The following is a 24251-nucleotide window of genomic DNA, read 5'->3' on the forward strand; positions in this document are numbered from 1 at the left end:
GAAAGATTGGTACAAATTAAGCTGTCAGTGGCAGGCTTGCTGCTCTGAATTTACAGTGGCTTTACTACTTTTCATTTCTCCACAAGCAGTGTGCAAAAATTTGTATAAGTTCTTGATGTGCTCAGTTCTTTGGGGAAAAAAAAATAAAAAGGTGTACACATTAAAAAATGTATCCTGTTCTTTATCACGTAACAATTTCATTTACTACGTGCATTTGGATAGGTTAATTGTAATGCAGGTGCATAAATGTGTTAGGTTTGGAAGAATGCAAATTAACAACGATGCCTCTTTCCATGTTGTCTTGAGATATCTATCAGAATAAAGAAGCATTTCTTCTTCAGCCATTGTAATTTTATTTTGAGTATGAGTTAATTCAAAATATCATGCTTTAAAGTGGACTGTTATTACTCTAAATGGTTTCCCACTGCCAATGTGAACATGAGCATCCAAGCAGCAAGAGTTAAAAATGGAAAGGGCAATTCCTCAAAGCAGCTGAGTGGCAGATATGGAGCTGAAGATGCTCCTACCAATTTTGTCCCTGTTGAGACACTCAGTTGAGCTACTCATGATTGATTTTCATAAAAATTTTCTTTGTAAAACCTTGACTAGTTTGACATAAAATGTACCAGTCAAATACAGAATTTAACAAATGCGAAAGAAAAAAGGGGAAGTGGTGACTTCCTTCACTCAAAAATCTGATAGAACATAAGTAGTTCAGTTTTTTGTATTAAGTTTGGTTGTTTTATGAATAAATTATGACTGCAGGAACTTTTCTTAGCTAAATGAAGTCAACATTGAAAATAGGATGTAAGTACTGAATTCTCCTAGTATGATGACTTTACTGATTACAAATCCAGCTTTTAATTCACTTTTTATTTCCCTTTCCATCAGAGGAAAACCTTCCAATGCTTTTGTTTAAAATATATAAAATAGAAGTAAAAGATTGTAGTCAGTCACTATTTGCAGCCAAAAAAAGAAATTTATTCCCTTCGGAAGATGCATATTTCTTCTGCGTAGGGTAAAATGATTTTCCGCCCTCTATTTATCAAAATACTTTTAAAAATTTATTACGAAAACAATTTGCCTACCCCCTACTTTACAACAGTACAGGATTCTTTCTGCGTGCAGTGATAGTCTCTGAAGACCTGGCTCCACTGAAATCAATAGAGCTTTTCTCACTGATGTAAACTGAAGCTAAAGCGTTGCCTATAAACTAGGCAATAGATTAGTTTTTGTGTGGTGAAAACACAATGGGAGTCTTAGCAGTTTTTTAGGTTTTCATTTTTAAGTTTTGCTGTGAAGTGTACAGTGTAGAAGATGTTTTGCCTATTGATGAGAACTTAATGGGGTTTGTGTTCTTTCAGTTCATGTTTTTGAAATAGTATTCCAACAGAAAAATGGTAATAAAGTAAGGTATAGCTAATGGCATTTGCTTTAAGAACCAAGCTTTTATGAACTGTAGGAATAAACAGAAACATGATCAAGGGCTTGTCTTTTGTTTCTTATTGTTTGAAAATGCTTTCTAAGGGATAAGATAGTTCTGTAATGAAAATAAATGAAATATATATTTTTTCTTCAAATTCAATTAGTGACTTTCCTGAACATATCTTTCAGCTACTGCAAGATAAATGCTGTTTATTTATCTCTTCTTTCTTGAAGAAGAAGAATATATATTGGATATATTGGTCCTTCAGGAAGCTTACATTTTTATGTGTGAACAAGGCCCCCTGTTAACGGAAACTGGTATTCTGTTGAGTTTTATAATGCTGCTATATTCATTCCAAGTTTTCTTTTGATTTCATGAGGAAGCTGTCCTTTTCTTTAACTAAACAGTGCTGTTACAAGCTCAAAGCTTGGTAGGAGGCTGACAGACTCAGTTTGTTTTATCTTACAGCCCTATCTTGTCCCTGGTGACACTCTAGACCATTCAACGTATAAATCAGAAACATTCTTTTCTATTGGTGTTTTCTCATGTGAAAAACGAAATGAATATTTTGGAACAGGGAAACTGAAGTTTGGCAAGATGGAACAAAGAGCAAAAGATTTATAAGCATTTTTAACTAATAGACTGTTCAGTGGTCCCAAAAGAATATTTGAGAATTAATGCTATGTATTAAAACATATCATAAAAATTAATTGTTGGGCTGAGTGTATTTGAATGGGCTTTTAATGTTGATTTAAGCTACCATGTCTCTTGCATGAACAGATGAAAAAGAAAAACAGAGATGAACAAAAGAAGTGTTTCAACATAGACATACTATTTACATCAAAGGAATAAGAGCCCGTAAGAAAAACCTCTCCATGGTATGTGTAATACAGATAGAGATAGAAAGCTCCATCTCAATTCCATTTTTTATTTAAAAAGCAAAAGTTCAAATGTAGGTAAGAATTTAGCCTGGTTTCGTAAGGAAATGAATAAAATCAAACTCATGGTGTGGGTAGAAGTTACAATAGAAAATTATTGAAAATTTTGAGAAAAGAGATGGTACAGAGGGCATCTAGGAGTGCATTGGCAACATTCAGAACATTGGCACTAAATGTAATTCTTCCTCTACTGATTATTTTTAATTGAGAGGTGTTTACTTGCCTATTTCACATTGTTTTTCACGGCTCACCTGTCTACACTGTGTCAACTTCAGAAAGACTTAATCATTTCTATAAACTTTCCTTTTTGATTGAAAGGTATCAATACAAAAATCAACAGCAAACAAGAAACTGAAACTTTTAGAGCACTATGAAATAACTGTATTGAAACTAACCTTGCAGAATCTGCTGTACTGATGGAATTGTTCTTGCTTATGTGATACTAGATCAAAAGCTCGAATTTCAAGATATTTGAATATAATACAACATTTCTAGGTTGTCAGTGAACTTTTCCAAGGTATTTGCCTTCACAACAGGAGATACTTTGATTAGAAAAACTGAAATATATGGCAAACATTAAATGAAGTAAAAACTGGCTCCCTGACAAATTGAAAAATTTAGTGTTAATGGACAGATATAAATGACTAGGGATGTTTCTAGCAGGATCTGTCTGGAATCATCTCTTGGGTCAATAGTACTTAACATTTTTATCAGCAGTCTAGACAGTGATATAAGACATCTCCAGTAAAGCTTGATCATGACAAAGATTCTTGAGGTAGTATATAACATGCTAGATAATTGAAGAAGGTAATAAAGCATATTTTAATATTGCCAAACACTATCTTTTTGTGCAGGGTAGGAAACTACATGAAATTGTAAAGCTTTGATTTAGAAAAGGACAGGTTATCAAAGATAATTGGGTCTACTTAAGCTCTTTTACAACACTGTGGAAAAAAAACCTCTAATATAATAATGTATGCGTTAAAGTCAGACTTGCCTGTGGAGCAGTTTTGCTACTGCCTCTACTTGCTGTCCTGATAAGATTGCTTCTAGAGTGACAGTTTGGTGCCCAGTCTTAAGAGGAAAGAGCTCCAGAATGAGACATAAGTTTGTACAGAATCTCAGATCAGGGTTTTAACCTTACAAAGCTTTAAGAATTTCACTTTAGTTTTTCATTATGTACAGGTACATTGGCATGAAAAATATGTTTGTAGGTACAAGAAAGGGAACACTTTCAGTATTATTGATAAAGGCAGAGCAAAATTAATGTTGTCCTTTGCTGTTCCTTTCTCCCTTAAATTAAGGGGAAAATGCAGTCTTGAATTAACTTCCAAGTTATCTCTGAGGCTTACTAAATAGTGGAACAGCTGATGCAGGAAGGTGATAGACTCATCTATGCTAGACAGCTTTAAAAATTAGAGAAAGTGAGTGAGCAAGTTGCCGTCATGAAATCTGCACAGTTAGATGACTGATGGAGGTGAATAGGTAGCTGGGATGGCAAGCTGGGTGGTACTGGCTGTTCTGGGATCTGTTTGCTTTATTAGTTGTTTTCTTTTTTTTACAGTTCACATGCTATGAGACCAGTCATACATGTTCTGTTCTCAGTTGTTGCATTAGGGCAAAAACATATGTGATATGTTAAAATATACATTATTCAACAGGCCTTAAGCTGGGAAGGGACTTTGTACAGCCTCAAGGATTGAACAGAAGCATTCTGAAGAAGATTTTGGACATAAGCTGGAATATCTAACTGATTTTTAATGGTCTGTGAAGATCTAAGAATGCTTTCTTGCCTGAAGTACTACAAAACTATGAAACCATGAAGTTGTCACAAAATAAAGGTCCTCCTTGCCTTGTAAAATGCTAATCTTGAATGCTGTGCTTAGTGCTCCAGGGCCTTGATGCCTTAGTGGGGTAGGAGTTTCTGAGGAATAACTTTTATTCCAACCATAATAGATGGAAAAAATAAAAACTTTCAGGCAAACAATTTTATTTTAAATCTGAAATAGCAACATAAGAGGACTGTTCTGAAATAGGGTGGAATACGACTACCTCCTATTCTATGATGTTGGCTCACAACATCAGAGGTGGATGTTGATGGTATGGCAATAGAGGTTGAACCTTCCAACCAATATCCCATTGCATTTTGTTGCTGTGTGACAAATGACAGCAGAGGGAGAATCTGACAGACTTTCATACGACATGGAAGTGTGGATGAAGCAAAGACCTGTCACTGAATTTCTCCATGCAGAAAAAATGGCACCCATCAACACCTGCTGAACATTTATAGAGACCAAACAGTGGATGTGAGCACAGTGGGGTGATGAGTGGTGCATTTCAGCAGTGATGACAACTACATGAAACACAAGCCATGTTCTAGATGGCCATGCAAAGCTGTCACACCACAACAAAAGTGATTGTCTCAATCAGCTTGTTTGTAAAACTGGCAGTTTACAGCAAGGGGGCTGTTTGGAGCTGGATATTAGCTTCGATTCATTGGGAACATGGGGAATATCACAAAGTTTGTGCCAACTGGGTCCCGCACTTGCTCACCTGGGAGCAGAATGAACACTGTATGCAAGTCTTTCAGGATCTGTTGAAGCCATAAGAGGCTGAAGGTAACAGTTTCCTGGATCCCATCACTAAGGTTGGACTTGGTAATCTTGAAGGTCGTTTCCAACTTGAGCAATTCTGTGATTACCAGTGATGAGATGTGGTGTCTCCACTATCATCTGGAGTGAGAACAGCAGTCCATAGAGTGAGGACATGTGAATTCCTCATAGAAGAAAAAGCTCAGCCTTCAGCAAGTGAAGTTATGTGTGTTATCTTTTGGGATATGAAAAGGGTGGTCCTTTTGGATCTCTTGGAACATGGACAAAACATCAACTCTAGCCACTACATCACATCACTGACTAAGCTGAAGGCACAAACTTCCAGAGCCAGCCCAGAAAAGAAGACAACCTTTCTCTTGCAGCATGATAACTCCTGGCCCTGTACTAGTCTGGGTACCATGGAGCACATTGCCAATCTTGGCTGGGCTGGCCTGTCCTATTACACTCACTGTATAGTCCAGATTTGGCACCTTGTGATTTTGGTCTGTTCAGGCCAATGAAAGGCAGCCTGCATGTGCAACATTTTCCTAGTAACAGCTGCCATAGCAGCTGTGAAACAGGAGGTCCACCTTTTTGAGTGTGCCATGCAGGTTCTACTTCATTGCCAGCAAAAAAGCTGGCAATGAATGGTGACTAGGTTGAAAACTAGTGTTTTCCAACTGAGAATTTTCTCTACCAAATAGTGTTATGCTCTGTGTATGTGTTGTCGTTTCTATGGAAATAAACAGGAGGCATTACTTTTCAAGCAACAGATTTTGATGAACCTCCTAAAAGTGTGTATGTCATGAGGTTCAAGAATATTAGAAGCTGTGTTTGTTTCTTATGTAAGATCTGCTCCCTTTGGCGCACATCAGTTTACACAGAATTTTATTCTGCTGATAGGTTTAGCAGTGCTAGGAGTTGTGGATAAAATATGCACCAAAGGGAGACACGTTTTGTCAATTTTTCCTTTGTAATATGAAAGTAATGCACAATGTGGACAGTGGTTTGCTTATTTCTATACCACCACATTTTTAGCATTTTGGATTTTTTTTATTTGCAGTTGATGAGAATTCCTCTTAATTAAATGCTTTAACATATCAGCTACATCTTATTTGGGCAATTGGTTTATAAAGAATACTCTCAGTTTTCAGCTTACTGTTTTTGTAGATCTAATAGATCTGACAGACATCTGGTATAACTAATTTGTACAGGTATATTTTAGCTTCTATCAGTGTAATGCTGTGATTGGCAGGAAACAGAATAAAATATTCCTTTTGAGATTTGATTTAAAATTCCATTGATGAACACTGCCATTAGATACAGTGGAAAAACATCAGAGACTTTTTTTGTTAGTTGACTTTCATTTGTTACAAGATCCTTTTTATTTTTTTAAGTCATGTCTAATTCATGATTTAATGAACTATGACCATTTTCTTTCAGGAATATCAACCTTGTAACACCAATGCCTGTCCAGAGTTAAAAAAGACAACTCCTTGGACACCTTGGACTCCAGTTAATATTTCAGACAATGGTGGTCACTACGAACAACGATTCCGATACACCTGCAAAGCGCGTTTGCCTGACCCAAATTTGCTGGAGGTGGGAAGGCAAAGGATTGAAATGCGTTATTGTTCCAGCGACGGCACCAGCGGGTGCTCGACAGATGGTAAGCAAAGATAGAGTGGCTGCACAGTGCTTCATGTTAGTGAGGTGTCTGCTGTTCCATTTTCAGCACCAAGCAGGAGTTTTTGCTGGCTGGCGTTTTGTGTAACAGAATTGATAATGAAAAGGAGGACACAGTAACAACAGCAGTGAATGTAGCTTGTACTTTTCCAGATTCATTTTTCATACTAATCAAGTTTATTTTACCACTAACTATTAAATTTGCTAGTTTATTTTAATATTTTGCAGCAATTTGCAGGTAATTACTAGGCAGCTTAATGTTTGGAGTGTTCTCTCACTTCTTTATACTGTCCTGGCATTTTGCTGGGGAAGAGTTCATGCAATATTTGATAAGTATTTGATAAATGTTTAGCTAGAATGAATAGTATTAATGCTGAGAGGAACTTTTTGCTTACTAGTGCTAAAGTAATGTGTCAGATTTCTCGCAGGTGTTTAACTAAATAAGAAATAATAAGGAATTTATGAAGTGGATAATTTCTGTTCTAAAAGTTTATGTTATGCTATTGCCAGCAGTTTAAAGTTCATTTATATCTGTGATGGAAAACTGAACTCCTGCAAAACTCTTTTCAAATCTAGTTGCCTTTAAGTTGGAACTCTTTTATGTCTACCAGCAGCATGTAGTTTAGAATAAATATTGTGTATGTATATTTATATAAATAATTACATATATATAGAAATTGAACAGGCACTGTAAGTTTATTAATATATTTCATTAAATGATAGTCTTTGATTTCATTTTCTTATATAATTATATGTCAGCATTTATTTCTAAATATTATAGTTACAGAAGGAAATATTGATATTTAAAATTATAGTTAATACATCTGCTTTCCACATATGTGGCCTTTTTGTACCTGCAACATCTGGTACAGCTGAAAAAAAAAAAAGTTACAACTGGAAGCATTTGTTTTATCTGAGGCCACAAACAGAACAGTTGTTGAGTCTTTCAGCTTTCCGATTCTCAGTGTTATTTTTCAGACAGCATTCATTTTGTTAAATATGGCTCTCAGGCAGAGAGCAAGAAACCAGAAGTGTGGGGTCAAATGCCTCCTTAGCCTGACTAGCTTGAAGATTTTTTTCACTTCCAAATGTCAGACTCCTGAATGTACTGATATTGTCACTTATTTGCATTTTGCTGCAGTTACTGCTTTGATTCATTTGAAAATTATTAATCCTTGGATCAATGTATTTTTTCATCAAAAAATCCAAAACACAGCATCATACAAGCCTACAAGCCTCTGCAAAAAAAAAAAATAAAATAAAAAAATCTCTATCCCAGCCAAAACTATGGCAGGGAATGATCCTGTTGCATAGTAACATCATCAGAGAGAAGGTTCTTTGCTGATTAATGTTAATACTTTTGAATATTTAAATACTTAATATTGAGTTGTCATCAGAGCAGGAGCTAGAATCATCTGTCCGTTCTTCCTAATGAGCTATCTCACAAGTTCATCATTAATTTATGCTCATTCTTTGACTCTTTTTCGGCCAGTGAATCTTTAATTGTTGTGTAATGAAAGATCAAACCCAACTGTGTGACTTTCAAAGTGACCACATTAACCAATATGCATCTGGAGAAAATAAATGGCATTATGGCTCCTTTAGCCACATCTTATTTTGAGCCTGTTTGGTTAGATGCTTTCTGATGGTGATTATCAGAACAGTATGGAGTGAAATATTTGCAAGGGAACAGGACAGTATTATGATTTGCTGTGATAAAATTTACTGACTGCCTCTAAAGCACAGAATCCAGTGACATTTCCCTGCTCCCAGGTTTGGGTCTGAGGCAACACAATGGCCTTCTACTGCTCCTTGATTTCATGGAAAGAAGACACGTGAATAAGAGTTCTGTAAAACAGCTATCACTTTAGGAACAGAAGGATCTCATGGGAGTGGAAGCCCATTAATTTTGGCAGATGCTTTCACAACATCTGGAAAGATAGCAAGGAAACATCATCAGATATGACCGTATCCCAGATTCTTTTAAACACTGCTTTAGTTATCTTTATGTTGAGCTGTACCAATTTGCTGGCTTCTGTGGAAAGATTAATACCTGCACAGCACGCTTGCATACCTTATTACCAAAGTTTTGTTCTACAAAGATGAGTTCTCTGTTCTATGCAGAAGAGAGCCATTAATTAGAATTTTTCTCATTGCCTATAATCTCCTGCTGCATAACTGTAGAAATACCATATTAAATAGAATTATGTTTCACCATGAGATGCTAGCAAAGCAAATTTTCTTTGGAGTGTGAGCTTAGAGGTAGAACTTCTTGCCAGGGATACTGTGTACTTTTCCTGAATGTTGTAAGACTTCTGTCTAAATCAACCAAGCATGGCATTTGCATCCTGTATTCATGCTTTTCTGACAAGTTTGATTAAGAGGAAATAAATGCTGTTTATAAATGCTGCCTCTGGGGTTTCATATGGTTGTCACATAGAGGGCAGATAGGTAGTACAAATAAACCACTAGAAGTTTCACACATATTTGCATGGCTTAAGGAAAATGTCTATACAGTCCAGCATTAAAACAGTCTAAAAAATTGCCTCACTTCAGGTTTCAGTGTATGCCTGTGAAGTATATTAAATAGCTGTTAAATATACTAATTTATACTCTGTGCAGTTTTGTGTTGTTTTGTTTGTTTGTTTGTTTGTTTTTCAGTATAAAACACTATTAATAGTATTGAAAACTTAAGCATTTATTCTAGGGTTAAAAATTTCACAAGGTATGAGGTTACTTGATTTTTCCACATTGAATTTATTTCATCTAACTGTAGATTCCATTCTAGTCTGCAAATACAGCTAGCATCCCTGAAGAATGAGGGATCCATCTGAAGATAAGTGCATGATAAAGTAGACAGAAGTTACCTTCTCTTTAGAGTGCTGAGTAGAGAATTATCACCTTCTTTAACCTGGCAACTCTCTTCCTAATGCAGCCTTAGCTACTGTTGGCCCTCTTTGCCGCAAGGCCCCATTGCTGGCTCCTTTTGCTGCCCACCAGCACACTCAGGCCTTTCTCTGCAAAGCTACTTTCCAGCTGGTCAGCTTCAGTGCTTTCTGGTGCACTGGGTTTCTCCTCCACAGATGCAAGATTTCCCATTTCCCTTTGTTGAACTTCATGAGGTTCCTCACTGCCCAAAAGAGGTGCAGTACAACCATCTGATGTATCAGCCATTCCACCTGGTTTTGTATCATTAGCAAAGTTGCTGAGTCCCTTTGCCTCATTGCCCAGGTCACCAAAGAAGTTAAACAGAGTTGGATCTGGTATTAACCCCTTGCATACAATGCTACTGATTTGCCTCTGCCTGGTCTTTGTGCTGTGTGTGATAGGTGATCACAAACCTATTAGCATGACTGTTCAGATCGTTTTCAGTCTACATCACTGTCCACTTATCAAGCCCATATTCTGTAGACTTGTCTGTGAGGATGCTATGGGGAAAAGTGTCAAAATTCTTATTTAAGTTGAGATAATTAGCATCTGCTCTTCTCCCTTTATCTACAAAGCTAGGAACATTGTGGAAGGTCATAAGGTCATTCAAGTGATATGTAGTTGAGTATTTCCAGAAGTTAAATTGATCTTGTTATTTTTTATGTCATTAGTGTCATAAAGGTAATTTTTAGTGTGCATTTTCTATCAGAAGAGAAATTTGTAAAAAGCCCCTTTATGGATACTATATATACTGCTGTAAATCTGTAGAAAAGGGGAAAACACATGGTAACACTCACTGCAGACCAAACCACATACTGAAAAGATTTGTTAGAATATTATTCTGTTTCAGAGCTAAATTTCATCAGAGTAATGATCCTTCTCTTTCTCTCATCTCCCAGTTTAAATTGCAAAAAATTTGATATAATAATGCCGAATAAATTTGCATATTTTCTGTAGGTCTGAAAAATATACATCTACCCTGAAAATATGTCTTCAGAATATACTAGTAATGTTATAAAATGGTAGATGCTACAGTGTTTTATGAAGAAAATAACAGGCAACCTAAGCTGAATAAGAACACTTCTGCCATTGTTTGTGCTGCTGTTAATGTAATAGCTGAAACCCCAACAACCCTCATTTGAAGTCCTGATATTGAAAAAATACTATTATTTTATTCTCACAGCTCATTGTGTGTTTAGTCTGGACATTTCAGTGATACAGAGTTTTTGGTTTTTTTGTTGATTTTTTTTTTTTTTTTTAATGGAGATAGGGTTGTTTGTCTTTTATAGATAGCTAGCTAGCTGGCCTGTATTCATTATTCCTGCACTGTTTCTCTCTACTTGCTCTCATTTTGGATTTGAATCTGTGTCATGTTTCTTGAAATACTTCTTTTTAATATCTTTTTTAATGTGTAATAGAATCTGACTCAGCAGGAGAGAAATTGTTACTGTCTATAACCACTGAAAGGTTTTATCCATTTTTAGTCATTTTATATTGCTCATCTTTTGGTTTTGTTTTTTTTTTTTTCTAACTAATCTCAACAGTTTCTTATTACATATATTTGTGTGTCACTGTACCATCATTTCAATACTGCCAGTTGTTATTAAGTGTTGAAGAAGACTATGCAAGACTCATCTATTTTGAGCTAATTGTGAATGTGAATTGTGAATTTCAGGGCAGAACGCCTTTTGCACTGGTAGGAACGGCGTATAGTTGTTTCACTTCTGTGAAATAAGTGCTTATAATAAAAGCATCAGTTAGTGGTCCACTGATCATAGAATCTCCACTGTTGCCAGCAATGGGGAAAGTGAACTGCTTTGGCACAGTAGAAAATCCCAGAGATGCTTATTAGTGATGCTTAGCAACAATTCTACAGCTTGAGTGAGTCCAGTGTTCTGAGTATAGCTGAGGGAGTCTCTCTCTGTGCAGGATCAAGCCTCCAATTGACAAAAAACACCACAGTTAACTGCACCTTATTAGAACAACTTCATCTGGGGCTATATCCAAGCATATAGGTCATATCCTGTGAATACAGTGCTATGTATTTCCCTTTTATTGATAAATAATGGTGTTCGGTTTCCATCCCATATAATCTAATGCCTTTTCTTGATATTAAAATATCTTAGAAAATTTGTTTTCTACTTTTCAGACAATTATGTTCACTGGGAAGTATTTTATCACGTCTCCAAAAGGTTAATTTTTATGATTTGTATGTGGATTTAAACACATGGAAAAAAATATTTTGTGAACTGATAAAATGTTTTTCTTCACAGAGCAGCAGTTTCACTAGTGTTTGTTCAGTTATATCTGTATACTGTTTAAAACCTGACTATGTTTATGGCTGAGATCATGCACTGCTTTCCAGAAGACCCACGAACCTCTTACTACAGCAAACGCTAGTGAGACTGACTGGGTGGAAGAAGTGGGCAAAGATCGGCAGTCAGACCAGAAGTAGCTCAGTGTAGCTCAGTGAGTTGCTACAGGCAGTTCAGTTCCGTCTTCTGTGCCAGTCTGTTGCTCTAAAACAGAGGCAATAATAGTTAGGAGCTGGATTCAGGTCTTCACTGCAGTTCTGTGCAAGTAAGTGATTATGAAATTTCTACAGTGAAAGAAATTCTTGAAATCATTGAATCATAGAATGATAGAATGACCGGGGTTGAAAAGGACTTCAAAGATCATCTAGTTTCAATCCCCCTGCTACATGCAGGGCTGCCAACCACTAGACCAGGCTGCCCAGAGCCACATCCAGCCTGGCGTTGAATGCCTCCAGGGACAGGACATCCACAACCTCCTTGGGTAACTTGTTCCAGTGTATCACCACCCTCTGAGTGAAAAACTTCCTCCTAATGTCTAACCTAGATGAACCTACTGTTTGATTTTTGAGATAAAAGGATGAGAAACTCCTAGTTATACGAGTAAATATGAGAAGGATAAGATGGTTTGGGATGAGATACTGGTTTAATTCTGTATTATTTTTCTACCTTTCCTTAATAGGATTATCAGGGGATTTCTTGCGTTCTGGACGATATTCTGCTCACACCATCAATGGTGCCTGGTCGCCGTGGTCTGCATGGTCTCAGTGCAGTCGTGACTGCAGTAGAGGTATACGGAATCGCAAACGGGTCTGCAGCAATCCTGAGCCCAAGTATGGTGGTCTTCCTTGCCTTGGTCCATCTCTAGAGTACCAGGAATGCAACATTTTGCCTTGTCCAGGTAAGAGTCAACTAGAACAAGAGAAGTATGTAAAAATATTATAACTTTTCTTCATGGCATGGTTTTGGTTGTTTATTTGTTTCAGATCATTAAATCGGATTTTGTTTTGTCTTGTTTAAGTAAATTACAACACAAATAGCTTATCTGTAAGCCTCTTTTATTTCTGAGGAAACTAATTAGCTCAGTCCAGTTTAGCTTGCCAAAAGTTTACACGGAAATTTCAGTGATTATGTTCTATTGCAGGATGCACATTCATGATAACTGCCTGCGAAAGTAAAAGCCATTGTTTTTTACGATGCAGGAATATCTTTAAATAAGGTGAATAGTTATCTAAGACATGGTTGATGGATAAATACCATGTGGAGAAGTCTTTTTCTTCTGTTGCTTTTCAGGAAATCATTATTTATTTTTTTGCCTCTGGCAAGTGATTTTCAGTTTTCTCAGTAATGTGTTCATACCCAATAGAATCCCCCAAAATAGTTACATTAAAGTGGATTTGAGTAAGATTCCCCAGTAAGGTCAGTTAGTTTACTATTAACAATATTAACAGCTATGTAATCTTTCACTTTTGAGACTTTGGTTGTAAAAACATAATTTCAATAAGTAATCTTGTAAGAGAAGAAATTCATTATGGGAATGCTGGAATAGTCTTAAATTCAAAAATATCATTTTCATTACAGTGATTGCTAGAATCTGCTGGCTTTTGAGTATAGAGCCTCTAGCAAATAGAATTCAGCACTGGTCACCATAATTGCTGGTATCTCAATCAGGCCTTAGATTATTCACGGAATTTTGAGCTTCTCCTTCACTGAAGTTTTTTTATGATTCTGTAAAAAGGACTGCAAGTGGAATACACATTTTCAAGAAACTACTTGGGATTATAAATCATTTTTGTATCTCAGCGATTTACAAAGAAAAAGGCGTCTTGGTTCTAGTGACCTCATAACTGTCATAAAACAGACATCCAAATTCAAAGGCTTTTGTGTGGGGGAAAAAAAAAAAAAGAAGAAGGAAGAATATAGTTGAGAATATATGAAGATAAGAAAGTGTAATTTGAATCGGAGGAAGCAGTTCAAGGTACAGAAAGTTATAGAGAGAAAGAAGGATAATGAGTGAGAAACTCTGTGTTGTTTTTTTCTCCCTATTTCAATACAAAAATTTAGAAATAAGTTTTCCTACATCTGTAATTGATTAATTACGTGTAACTCTGCCTTTCTGAAGGAAAAAGGGATGTCCTTGTATTTAGTTTATTTCTTCAGAGACAAAATTCATTTGTATTTTTAGTGCAAAAAAGATTTGAACAAAGATGTACATCTTGAATTAAGTATTTAGATGTATGATAGTCAGCAAGGAATCATGAAGGTCCTCACGATGGAATTGTTATCTATAATTAAAAAGAAATATAAGGGCCTCAGTTAGATCTCAGATAAATTTGAAGGCAAAACATTCTAAGTGGCAGACATAATTTTTCTTGACTTGGAAGAAAAAAATGATTGCTGAATAAGGCTTGTTCATAACTCATACCAGTTTATTAATTAATAGGAAAACTATATTGATAAAAATGAATTCTGGTAAACATGAATATCTGCTATGTTGACATCATGTAACCTCAACAAGTCAAGAAATAAACAATACATAGGTGAAGAGCCTTTCATCCAGCCTGTGCATACAAACTTGGCAGACTCCACAGTACGGGCACAGAAGAGATCAGGCAGTAGGAAAACTTGTTGGCGGATTGCTTTTTAGCTTTCTTATAGACCATTGCCCTAGGTGACTAGTTTTTATTTCCTGGATGCCTGTATTCAGGACTAGTATATAAAGTCATTCTTACCCAAGCTATATATGTGAGTTTCTAAAACATTCTTTGTAGGGTTTGATCATACAGTCCTTGCTGATGAAAGATTGGTGGGGGTTCAGATCTCATAATGGTATTAATTTCTCACTTACAGTAGGCTACAGATGGAGATGCAGGGACTGAGTAAGAGTAGATATGTCATGCCCCTCTTGTCACAGAGGAATAAAATAAGAACTCTGCATGATTCAGTCTTGTCTGTGTGGTAAAGAGATGCAGACAGAAAGGAAAAGGAACATGAGGGAATTTTGTTCTGACCATGATGCTAGAGACCTGGCCTTACTAATAGAAATTAAAGTGCAATACAGAAGAATTTGATACTTTGATAGATTTACTTGAGTTCCTTCAGGGTAAGGACCACTTCATGTGTTCCTTAATGGAACCCATCTATTTATTTATAATCCAGTCATTAACCGCTCAGAAATATAGAAGGTAGTAGGAAGGAGTGAATTGGCTGTCAAAAAGAAGCATTCCTGTTAATTCTGGCTTAGGTTTTATTTTTCTACCTATTTTGCTTATGACAGACAGGATGAAACCCTTAGAATGAGAATTGATGAAAAAGATGAGTGATAGAGAAATATATTGAATAATGCTTAAGTCCTGCGTAGTAGGACTTAATGCATCTAAATCATTTAAGTTGGCTCAGTGACATTCTGAAGGACTAACACGATGAAAAAGCCCATGGAGCAATCGCAAAGTGCACAGGGCTCTCTTGTCTAGTTAAGTGTCCTGCAGCACAATTTTAAATATACATACTAATAGCCAACAATTTATTATTAAATGTACAGCAGGGATCCTATAACTTTAAAAAAAAAATACTGAAGCCAACTAGAAGCTGCCTTCAGCAACTACTCCTAAATTGTTCTTGAGGGGAGAAAGAAACTACTATTAAGTTTCTCCCACAGTTTGTAGCCAGGGAAATAATACTTGCTGAAGTGTGGATTGTTAGGAGTTACTGGGCAGATCAGTTTTTGTTTATAGTACTCAAAGGCTAAATATATAATGGTAAATTGAACAGTGCCAGAAGTTTACCAGAAATTAATTGCAACGCAAGCCCAGGAATACAATTTGTCTACATTGTGCAAGTTTTAGAATGTTCCTTCATACAATTTTGGCTTCAACTAACTAGGTTGGTCTGAAATAAGCTGCGGAAATAATCTGTACTTTAGTGTATAGTAAGACCTATTTGCACTACTTAGTTTCCAAGCAGCCAGTTTTGAGAGGCAGGAAAACTTGCACTAGCGAATTATGTTTTGGCCCTGTGCCTCATCTCCTTTTTTATGGCTCAGAGATATGCTGAATAGAGTTGAGCTGGCAAGCACAGAACGGTCTCAATAACTATAGAAAGAAACCGTGAATGTATTTCTGCTTTCTTTTTGTTACTGCTATGTGGTCAATATAAAAAGAAGGAAACTATAATCACACATATTAGGATTTTGTTAATCTTCACGTTTTGTGAGATATTCACATCATGAAGAGAAATGGGTGACGAAGAACAACATTTTTTAATGGTAAATTCAGCAGATTTACAAACATTACAGGAATTTACTAACTAATTACATATTTTCCTGGAAATAATAACCAATGTAAGACATTTTGTCTTTGTGTAGCTCACAACATTACACATCTGTCCATTTATTACTGTAGGAAAAGATAATTTTTTCTTCATCTTTGTTTTTCTTTGCTTCTTGCTGCCTTCTCTTTTCTTCTTTTGCACATCAACACCAAAGTGCCATTAATAAGGAGTCTAAAGGCATGCAATCTGAGCTCTTTGAAGGAATTTTGTTCCCTCTACTACTGAGATCATTTTGGTGGATCAGAGGAAAAGGATGTTTATTGTCTGTGATTTGAAACTCTGACCTCCTTGCCAGTATTTTGGGATTTCATCAGTTTACCTTTGTTACCACAGTAGTTTTAGTTTGTTTTAGAGATGATGTTTTGTTTGCGAATAACTGAATAAATTAACTGCAAGCATTCATGTACCTGTAAATGTGCTAATAAAATAGTTTCATACATATGTGACTTCCTAAAATACCACCTATGGTACATATGCATCCCCTAGCCAATTATTGATCACTGCTTTTTTCTTCATTATTGCTTTAATTATTTTTTCCCTTTTTTTAACCTACAAATAGGCCATGACGAAAGAAAGACCTATTCAAAGAAACAGGCAAAAGTATCCCGCAGTAAATTCCTAAACCAGAGGAAAAAAATTACTCCAGTGGCAATAAAGCTTGTCTCTGAGGCTGCTAATGCCTATCTTTCCATAGGCTCTGATCTCTCTAGGCTTCTTCTGCTGCCAGTGTGGAGAAAACAACCATTTGGAAGCAACCACATCTCTTCTAACCTACAGGTCTCAGCTGCAGACTTAAACCCAATTTGATCCTTGGGTTTTGTTGTTGTTATGCTTTTCCTAAAAGCATTAGTTTGTCTTCTGTGTTTCTGCACTGCACTAAAAAGACTGTTTCATCCAGCTCTGCTTTTATGAATAAAAGGTAACTAGCATCACAGAAACAAGACTTTGTCTTTGCAAACTTTGATGTTAGAATTTCCCTTTTCCACAATAAAACACATGCAGCTATATCTCACAGGAAAAAGACTAAATGATATGGAATGGGATGATCTCTGGGTGCCTGGATGGGGACAGTACTCTGTTAGGTCTGTAAACTACATACCAGCTAGTGTCCCTATGTTTATTTTTTACTCAGCTGTTGTGAAACATACCACTTGCATTTTAGTGGAAAGTACTGCGCCTCTATTTATATTCCTTCATAGAAAAGATTGACCTTTCTCAGCTTTATTTATTCTCTTTTGCTATGCTTTCAAAAAGATGAACATTAAACGTTATAAACCTTAACCCCAAACCCTGAAGAATAATGTTATTGGCTATTTAAATTTGAAATTAGACCAGACAGTATATAAACAAGCCTGCAATCCTATTTGTGCTCTCTTGAAAGAAGGTGAGGCCATTGTGTCATCTCCACTTCCTTTGTCATTCTTATAAAACCCGACTACATAGCAGGATATCCAGTTTATTTAATAGTCTCTTGGAAATTCTTCAGTAACGTGAATTTTTTATCATGTCCCCAAGAGGTCACGTTTCTGTACACTGTTTTTCTCTGGAACAACCTCTTCCCCCGGCTTCTTTTCATGGTAGTGAAGAAATATTTATTAACCACGACACAGTCAGTAGGCAAAAAGTTCTTACTTTAAGTAAAGGAAAAAGCAATATTGTAGAGCTCCCTGCTAGCTGAAGAGGGTCTTTTTCTAAGAGGGACCAACCACAGTAATTGTCAGGAAATGCAGACAGTTTGTGTCTTTTATTGTGGAACTACTTTAATTACTTTCTTTAGTCCAACAGCTCCACAGTCTGCTATGTAAGTGTGTGTAGTGACTGTAGTGGCTGGAACTTTCCTTGCAGCTGTGTATTTTTCTTCCTATAAGAAGCAAAAATAACATTAAAGACCCCATGACAAAAGGGAAAAAAAAACAAATGGTGCTGTGTTGCTAAGCGACTTTAACAAAAGATGAAAGAAACCACAGAACTCTATTTAAGTCTTGTAAAAACTGAAGAACTAAATACCCATTCCTTTGATCTTATTTAGCCATGATGATGCTTTATCATCCTCTGTTGCTGAGAAAGACAAGTCCTGAAGACAAACAGAAGAGGTAGTTATGATAGTCCTTGAAAGGCCTAGAAATTTAGGAGAGCAAACTGTCAGTCAGTAGTTGCTAAGAAAAGCAGTTGTAATTACACTGTCCAGCTTAACCATGATTAACATTTTCTGCTATGTTGTATCTGCTCTTTTCCATCTTCCTCAGTCTTGCTTCTCCCATTACATCCCGAGGCTTGTGGTGTAGCTGGACCACCATATCTGTGGAGCATGGTGACATTCCTGAATGTCACATCAGTCTCTTTATTATTGATCACCTATGGATAGACAATAGGTAGCAGTTTCAAATGCATGCACATTTTGTAATTTTCATTCTTGTCCGCTGAAAATTATGTAGAAAATGTTGGGGATCACTGCCTCTATTATACTGAACAAGACATAGGGAATGTTTACAGACAATTTATCTTCTATCTAGGCAATTTGTGGCTGACATTTGATTTTATGAAGGTCTATACACTGCAGTAGGAATCCATCTGATTGTTTATTTGAGCTAATAGATGATCATTTTAAATTTAAATTTTTAAAAAAAAATGAATAAAAGAGGGAATATCTGGAAAGATAAAGCTTGATATCTCATGAAATGAGTTGCTGGCTAACAGCTTCTTCTTTTATTTGGCATTATTAAAAAAAAAAAAAAGAGGGCAAGTTCTGATTAAAAGATATCATGTCTTGTCTTGAAATTGTTAAACAATTGCACAGTATATTTCAACAGCACTGAGGGCTAATAATCTGCAGCTTTGTTAGGATGAGCTTGCATAATACATTACCAGAGTTTTCACAGGCAAAAAAAGATATATGAGTGAGAAAATAAGTCAGGCATTCTACTGAGATATGGTATTTATTTATCATAAGGTAGCTTAAAACTCTCTCATACATCTGTATAGGTAGATTATTAGGCTTATAAAAATATCCTGGAAGAAGAAAATGTAGCAGCCATTGAATTCCTAAATAATCCAAATAATATTCTCTGCATATAGCCACAAATTCCCCAAATCCATTCTGACCAGCCAGAGTCTAGATACGTTACTTGCAAGAGTTTTTACTTTTACTTACAGAGAGTGCCATCTCTTTCCTTTCTTGACTGATAGAGAGAATCAAGTGATTTATATTCAACAACTTTGTTTATGGGGTTAGGATGCTAACAGCCTTAGGTATGCACTAGTGAATTAATTTGATTAGCACATGAGAACCTGAGGGTTTGCTGTATCTGAACTTAAGTTCATAAATGCACATATATGTTTCAATATCAAAGTGACCACATTCTCCTAGCTCGTTTTGTCTATTTTGCAGTCTTTGCTTGGAAAGGTTGCATTTGTGGTATACAGTGCAATCAAACTGAGTCTTTTTTTAACACTTTACACTCTCTCTTAATCTAATCTAATCTTAAAATTAGATTTGGAACTTCTTCTGTGCTTGTAAAAGATAATTATGAACTAGCTTTTCAATAAACCAGTAAAAATGATTTTAATCCTTAAAAAGCTCTTTGATTAACTGGATGGAAAGAATCAAAACTAGTCTCTGCAAAATGTTTTGTAAATGTTTTGGAGACTCTAGTGACAATCTTTCAGTGAAGCACAAAGTCAAGTCTTACAAGGTATGTTCTAAATGAATACACTGCAAAATTGTGAACAAAAAATGCGTGCTTACTTTGTACTCTTAAAGCAGTCACTATTAAATTTTTCTCTCCTGTGGTAAAATGCGAACTGCTACTCTGAGTGATGGAAGGAAACAAATGCAAATGCTATGTGCTCTTCAGGATCCTGTAATAAAAAAAACTTTATTGGTAAATTGCCATTGCTACACACAAGATCTCTTCTATTTATGTCAGTTAAATTACACACACTGTGTTTCCTTTGATTGGGTGGAGACATGTCAAATAAATTCCTTACTTAAGTAATAAGAATGCAAATGTAAGCCTTCTTATAGTAGCTTGAAAAGAAATCTATTTTTGCAGGATATGAATATTTTGGATTTTTTTTTTCTTTTTTCCAAAAATTAAAAGAGAGGTAAAGAAAATACTGTGGCTATTTGCAAAGGAGAATGTATGTTGACTTTTTCATGCAGCTACAGATAGAAAAAATTTGGCAAATGGGCCAAATATGGCCGTAAATAACAGAAATACATCCTGGAGCAACAACTTTAAGGACAGTGGTTGGACCATGTTTAGTAAAGGAAACTAGGTCAACTTTACTTAAGGCCTGTCCAGTGACCATGTTTTGAAAGTTGTCTTCTTAGACAACAATGGGGCTTCTGTGATATCCAGCCTACTTTTCAAAATAACCTTTTGAAAACTCTGTCCATAGATGAAGAAGAATTTGACATACCTAAATCAGTAAATATTAATGGATTTTATTATTTTTAAAGTGTTTCCAAAAATGTGTGTTTGAATTTTAAAGCAGCAACTTCTTTTTGACATTCTTCTGTTGCTTTTTGAAACTACTGGCATCATTCTGCCAATGCTATCTGTGCTAGAGCTATAGAAAGACTGTAGAGGCCCATCAAACCCTAAAACTGTTTGATCGACTGAAATGGATTGTACAGCTAAACCAGTCCCACTTGGGTTATGAAAGAAAATCTGGATTCTGCAATCTTCTTTTTTGAAGGAAAAAATGAAATTAGTTTTACCTTAAAACTATTATGCTATTCTCTGAACGTGTATTATGTGAATGAGTAGCAATGTTAGACTTCTCAATATACCACTGGCTTTTTAAAGATGTGAATTTAGTCATTTTGTGATATGGTATCATGATATGATGTGGATTCACTTCATTGGCTTACATTCAGTAGGAACTAAAAATGTCCACTATTTTCAGTAGGCTATAAATTAGATCCACAAAACATGAAAAGGACAGACTGGATTATATAATAATAATAATAATATTGAATAATATTATATTTTGTATCTTTCCAGTGGATGGAGGCTGGTCTTGCTGGTCATCTTGGTCAAAGTGCTCAGCAACTTGTGGAGGAGGACATTACATGAGAACCCGCTCCTGCACCAATCCTGCACCAGCATATGGAGGAGATATTTGTCTTGGCCTGCACACTGAAGAAGCCCTCTGCAACACACAGCCATGTCCAGGTAGAGCAAATAAGCACATGCAGCTTTCTTCTTTGTATGCCACAGAGCACATCATTTACAGTTGAGCAACATAGTGTTCCTTGATCTAAAAGAGAAAATCTTTTCTCTCCTTTATTAAGTGCACAATCAGCTTTTACATGCTATGATCGTAGTAAATTAAATGTAGGTATGCCAAAAAGAACAAGAAGAGCTTCTATAAATACCTCAATCAGAAAAGAAATGTCCAGGAAGGCATACCCTTCTAGTGAGTGACACAGGCAGGCTGGTAACAACTGATGAGGAGAATGCTGAGGTGCTTCACTTTTTTTGCCTCCGTCTTCTCTGATAACTGTTCACTGCACAGCCCTCAGACATTTGGTTTGATAGGAGGGGATTAGGAAAGCAACATCCCTCCCACTTTAAGCAAAGATCAGGCTCTTGACCACCGGAGAAAACTGAACATCCGCAAGTCTATTGGTCCCGATGAGATACATCCCAGAGTCCTAATGGAATTGGCTGATGTGGTTGCCAAGACACTCTCTATGATATTTCAAAAGTCGTGGCAATTAGGTGAATTCTCTGGTGACTGGAAAAAAGGAAACATCATACCCATTTTTAAAAAGGGTAAAAGAGATGAGCCTGGTGACTACTGACCTGTCAGTCTCACCTGAGTGCCAGGGAAGATCATAGAATAGATCCTCCTGGAAGCTATAAGGCACATGGAAAACAGGGAGGTGATATGGGAGAACCAGCATGGCTTCACCAAGAGCAAATTGTGTTTGACCAATGTGGTGGCCTTTTATGATGGTGTCACTGCAGCAGTGGACAAGGAAAGAGCCACTAATGTCATCTGTCTTGATTTCAGTAAGGCCTTTGACATGGTACTCCACAACATCCTTCTCTCCAAATTGGAAAGATATGGATTTGGTTGGTAGACTGTTCAAAGGACAGAGAACTGGCCACAGGATTGAGTCCAGAGAGTGGGTGAAAGGCTTAATGTCTAGAGATTGGTGATAAGTGGTGCTCCCCAGAGGTCAGTGGTGGAGCCAATACTCTAATATCTTCAGCAGTGACATTTACAGTGAGGTCAAGTGCACCCTCAACAAGTTTGCTGATTACCCCAAGCTGGGAGTGTGGTTCACACACCTGAGGGAACAGATGCTATTCAGAGAGACCTAGACAGGCCTGAGCAATGGACCAGTGAACCTCATGAGACTCAACAAATCCAAGTGCAAGGTCTTGCACCTGGGATGAGGCAACCCGCATGTCCAATATAAACTGGATGAAAGCATTGAGAGCAGCCCTGCCAAAAGAGACCTGGGGGTACTGGTGAATGGGAAGCTGAACATGAGCCAGAAATGTGCTCTCACAGCTCAGAAAGCCAACCGTATGCTGGGCTGCATCAAAAGATGTGGGCAGCAGGGTGAGGGAGGTGATCCTGCCCCTCTACTCTGCACTGGTGAGACCTCATCTGGAGTACTGCGTCCAGATGTGGAGTGCAGGAGAGACACAGATCTGTTGGAGCACGTCCAGAAAAGAACCACAAAAATGATCCATGGAATGGAACAACTCTCCTATGAGGACAGGCTGAGAGAGCTGGGGCTGTTCAGCCTGGAGAAGAGAAGGCTGCAAGGTGCCCTGATAGCGGCCTTTCTGAATCTAAAAAGGAGCTACAGGAAAGAAGGGGACAGACTCTTTAGCAAGGTCTGTGGTGATAGAACAAGGGAAAATGGCTTCAAGCTCAGGGGAGGTAGGTTTAAGTTAGATATAAGGAAAAAATCTTTTATAGTGAGGGTTGTGAGGCACTGAAACAGGTTACTAATGTGGTTGATGCCCCATTCCTGAAGACCTTCAAGGCAAGGATAGATTAGGCCCTGGGCAACCTGATCTAGCTGTAGGTGTCCCTGTTCATTGCTGGGGAACTGGACTAGATGACACTCAGAAGTCCCTTCCAACTCTAAGGATTCTATGGTTCTAAATAGTATAATAACAGAATATGGCCTAGAGGACACCACCTCTTCCTTCCTTGTTTGAAAATTACACAAGAATTACAGTTTAAATTATCACCTTCTGGTTCTAAATGTGCTAAAATATTGTAATATTTGAAGTGGTTCTTGCAACAGATTGGGAGACTTCTAATAACAGTATCCCAAATAAGTGCCTTTGTTATAATACTAAATGTTCACATCAATCAGATTGCTGAGATTGCATATTCAGTAGCATGCATATTACAAGGTCTTTCAAGTACATAATGCTTTATATTAACCTTTCTTTAAGCCATTTTTTTTTTCGTATAAAACGGAAAGCAAGCTTTAATGCTCCTTGTAAAATAAATACTTCATCTTTGGATGTTAAGGGGCAGAGACTTCATATTTTTAAATCACTGCAAAGTACCTGATAAATGAAATGTCTCAGCACTCCTGGTGGTTGTATAATGTTATGGATCATGACCTTTTCCTTAATTCTGCTTTTTGAACTATATTAAAGGAACCTGAATTTTTAGTGAAATGTAAGTCAGAAGAAGAGAGTAAAATTGCAGAAAAGCAGATAAAGAGTGAAAACACAGTAGGAAAGTTTGTTTTCATTTACAGTTGATTAATGGATTATAGGTAATAGTAAAAGGAAATAAATAGCTTCAAGGAACTCCAGTGCTAGGTTCTGTCTTTGGTTTACTGACAACTCCTAGTTTTCATGGCAACATTTTTGACTTATATGATGAGGTTGTATAACTGAAGGTACAAGCCCCATGAATATGAATGTACAGATCTTATTACCTGTGCTGAACTACACTTTCAGCTGATTTCCTTTTCCAGGCACTGCGTGTCCTGAAGTTGAATAGAAATACATACTTTGTCAAACTTAAAGAAGATGCAACACTCTAT

At 36.6% G+C, this 24251-nt stretch overlaps 1 protein-coding gene across 4 annotated transcripts in view; it reads left to right on the forward strand.

Moving 5' to 3' along the window:
- The window catches only part of SEMA5A (semaphorin 5A), a 316919-nt gene that overhangs the window by 278630 nt on the left and 14038 nt on the right, over positions 1-24251 (forward strand). For all 4 annotated transcript variants that reach the window (XM_085220463.1, XM_085220466.1, XM_085220462.1 and 1 more), the window contains 3 exons: positions 6399-6624; positions 12564-12782; positions 21220-21390. In XM_085220463.1, coding sequence (XP_085076589.1) covers positions 6399-6624; positions 12564-12782; positions 21220-21390 — 616 coding nt within the window. The remainder of the gene's footprint in view (positions 1-6398; positions 6625-12563; positions 12783-21219; positions 21391-24251) is intronic.

This window comes from Meleagris gallopavo, chromosome 3, assembly GCF_905368555.1.
Source record: "Meleagris gallopavo chromosome 3, MGAL_WU_HG_1.1, whole genome shotgun sequence".
Taxonomy (NCBI): domain Eukaryota; kingdom Metazoa; phylum Chordata; class Aves; order Galliformes; family Phasianidae; genus Meleagris; species Meleagris gallopavo.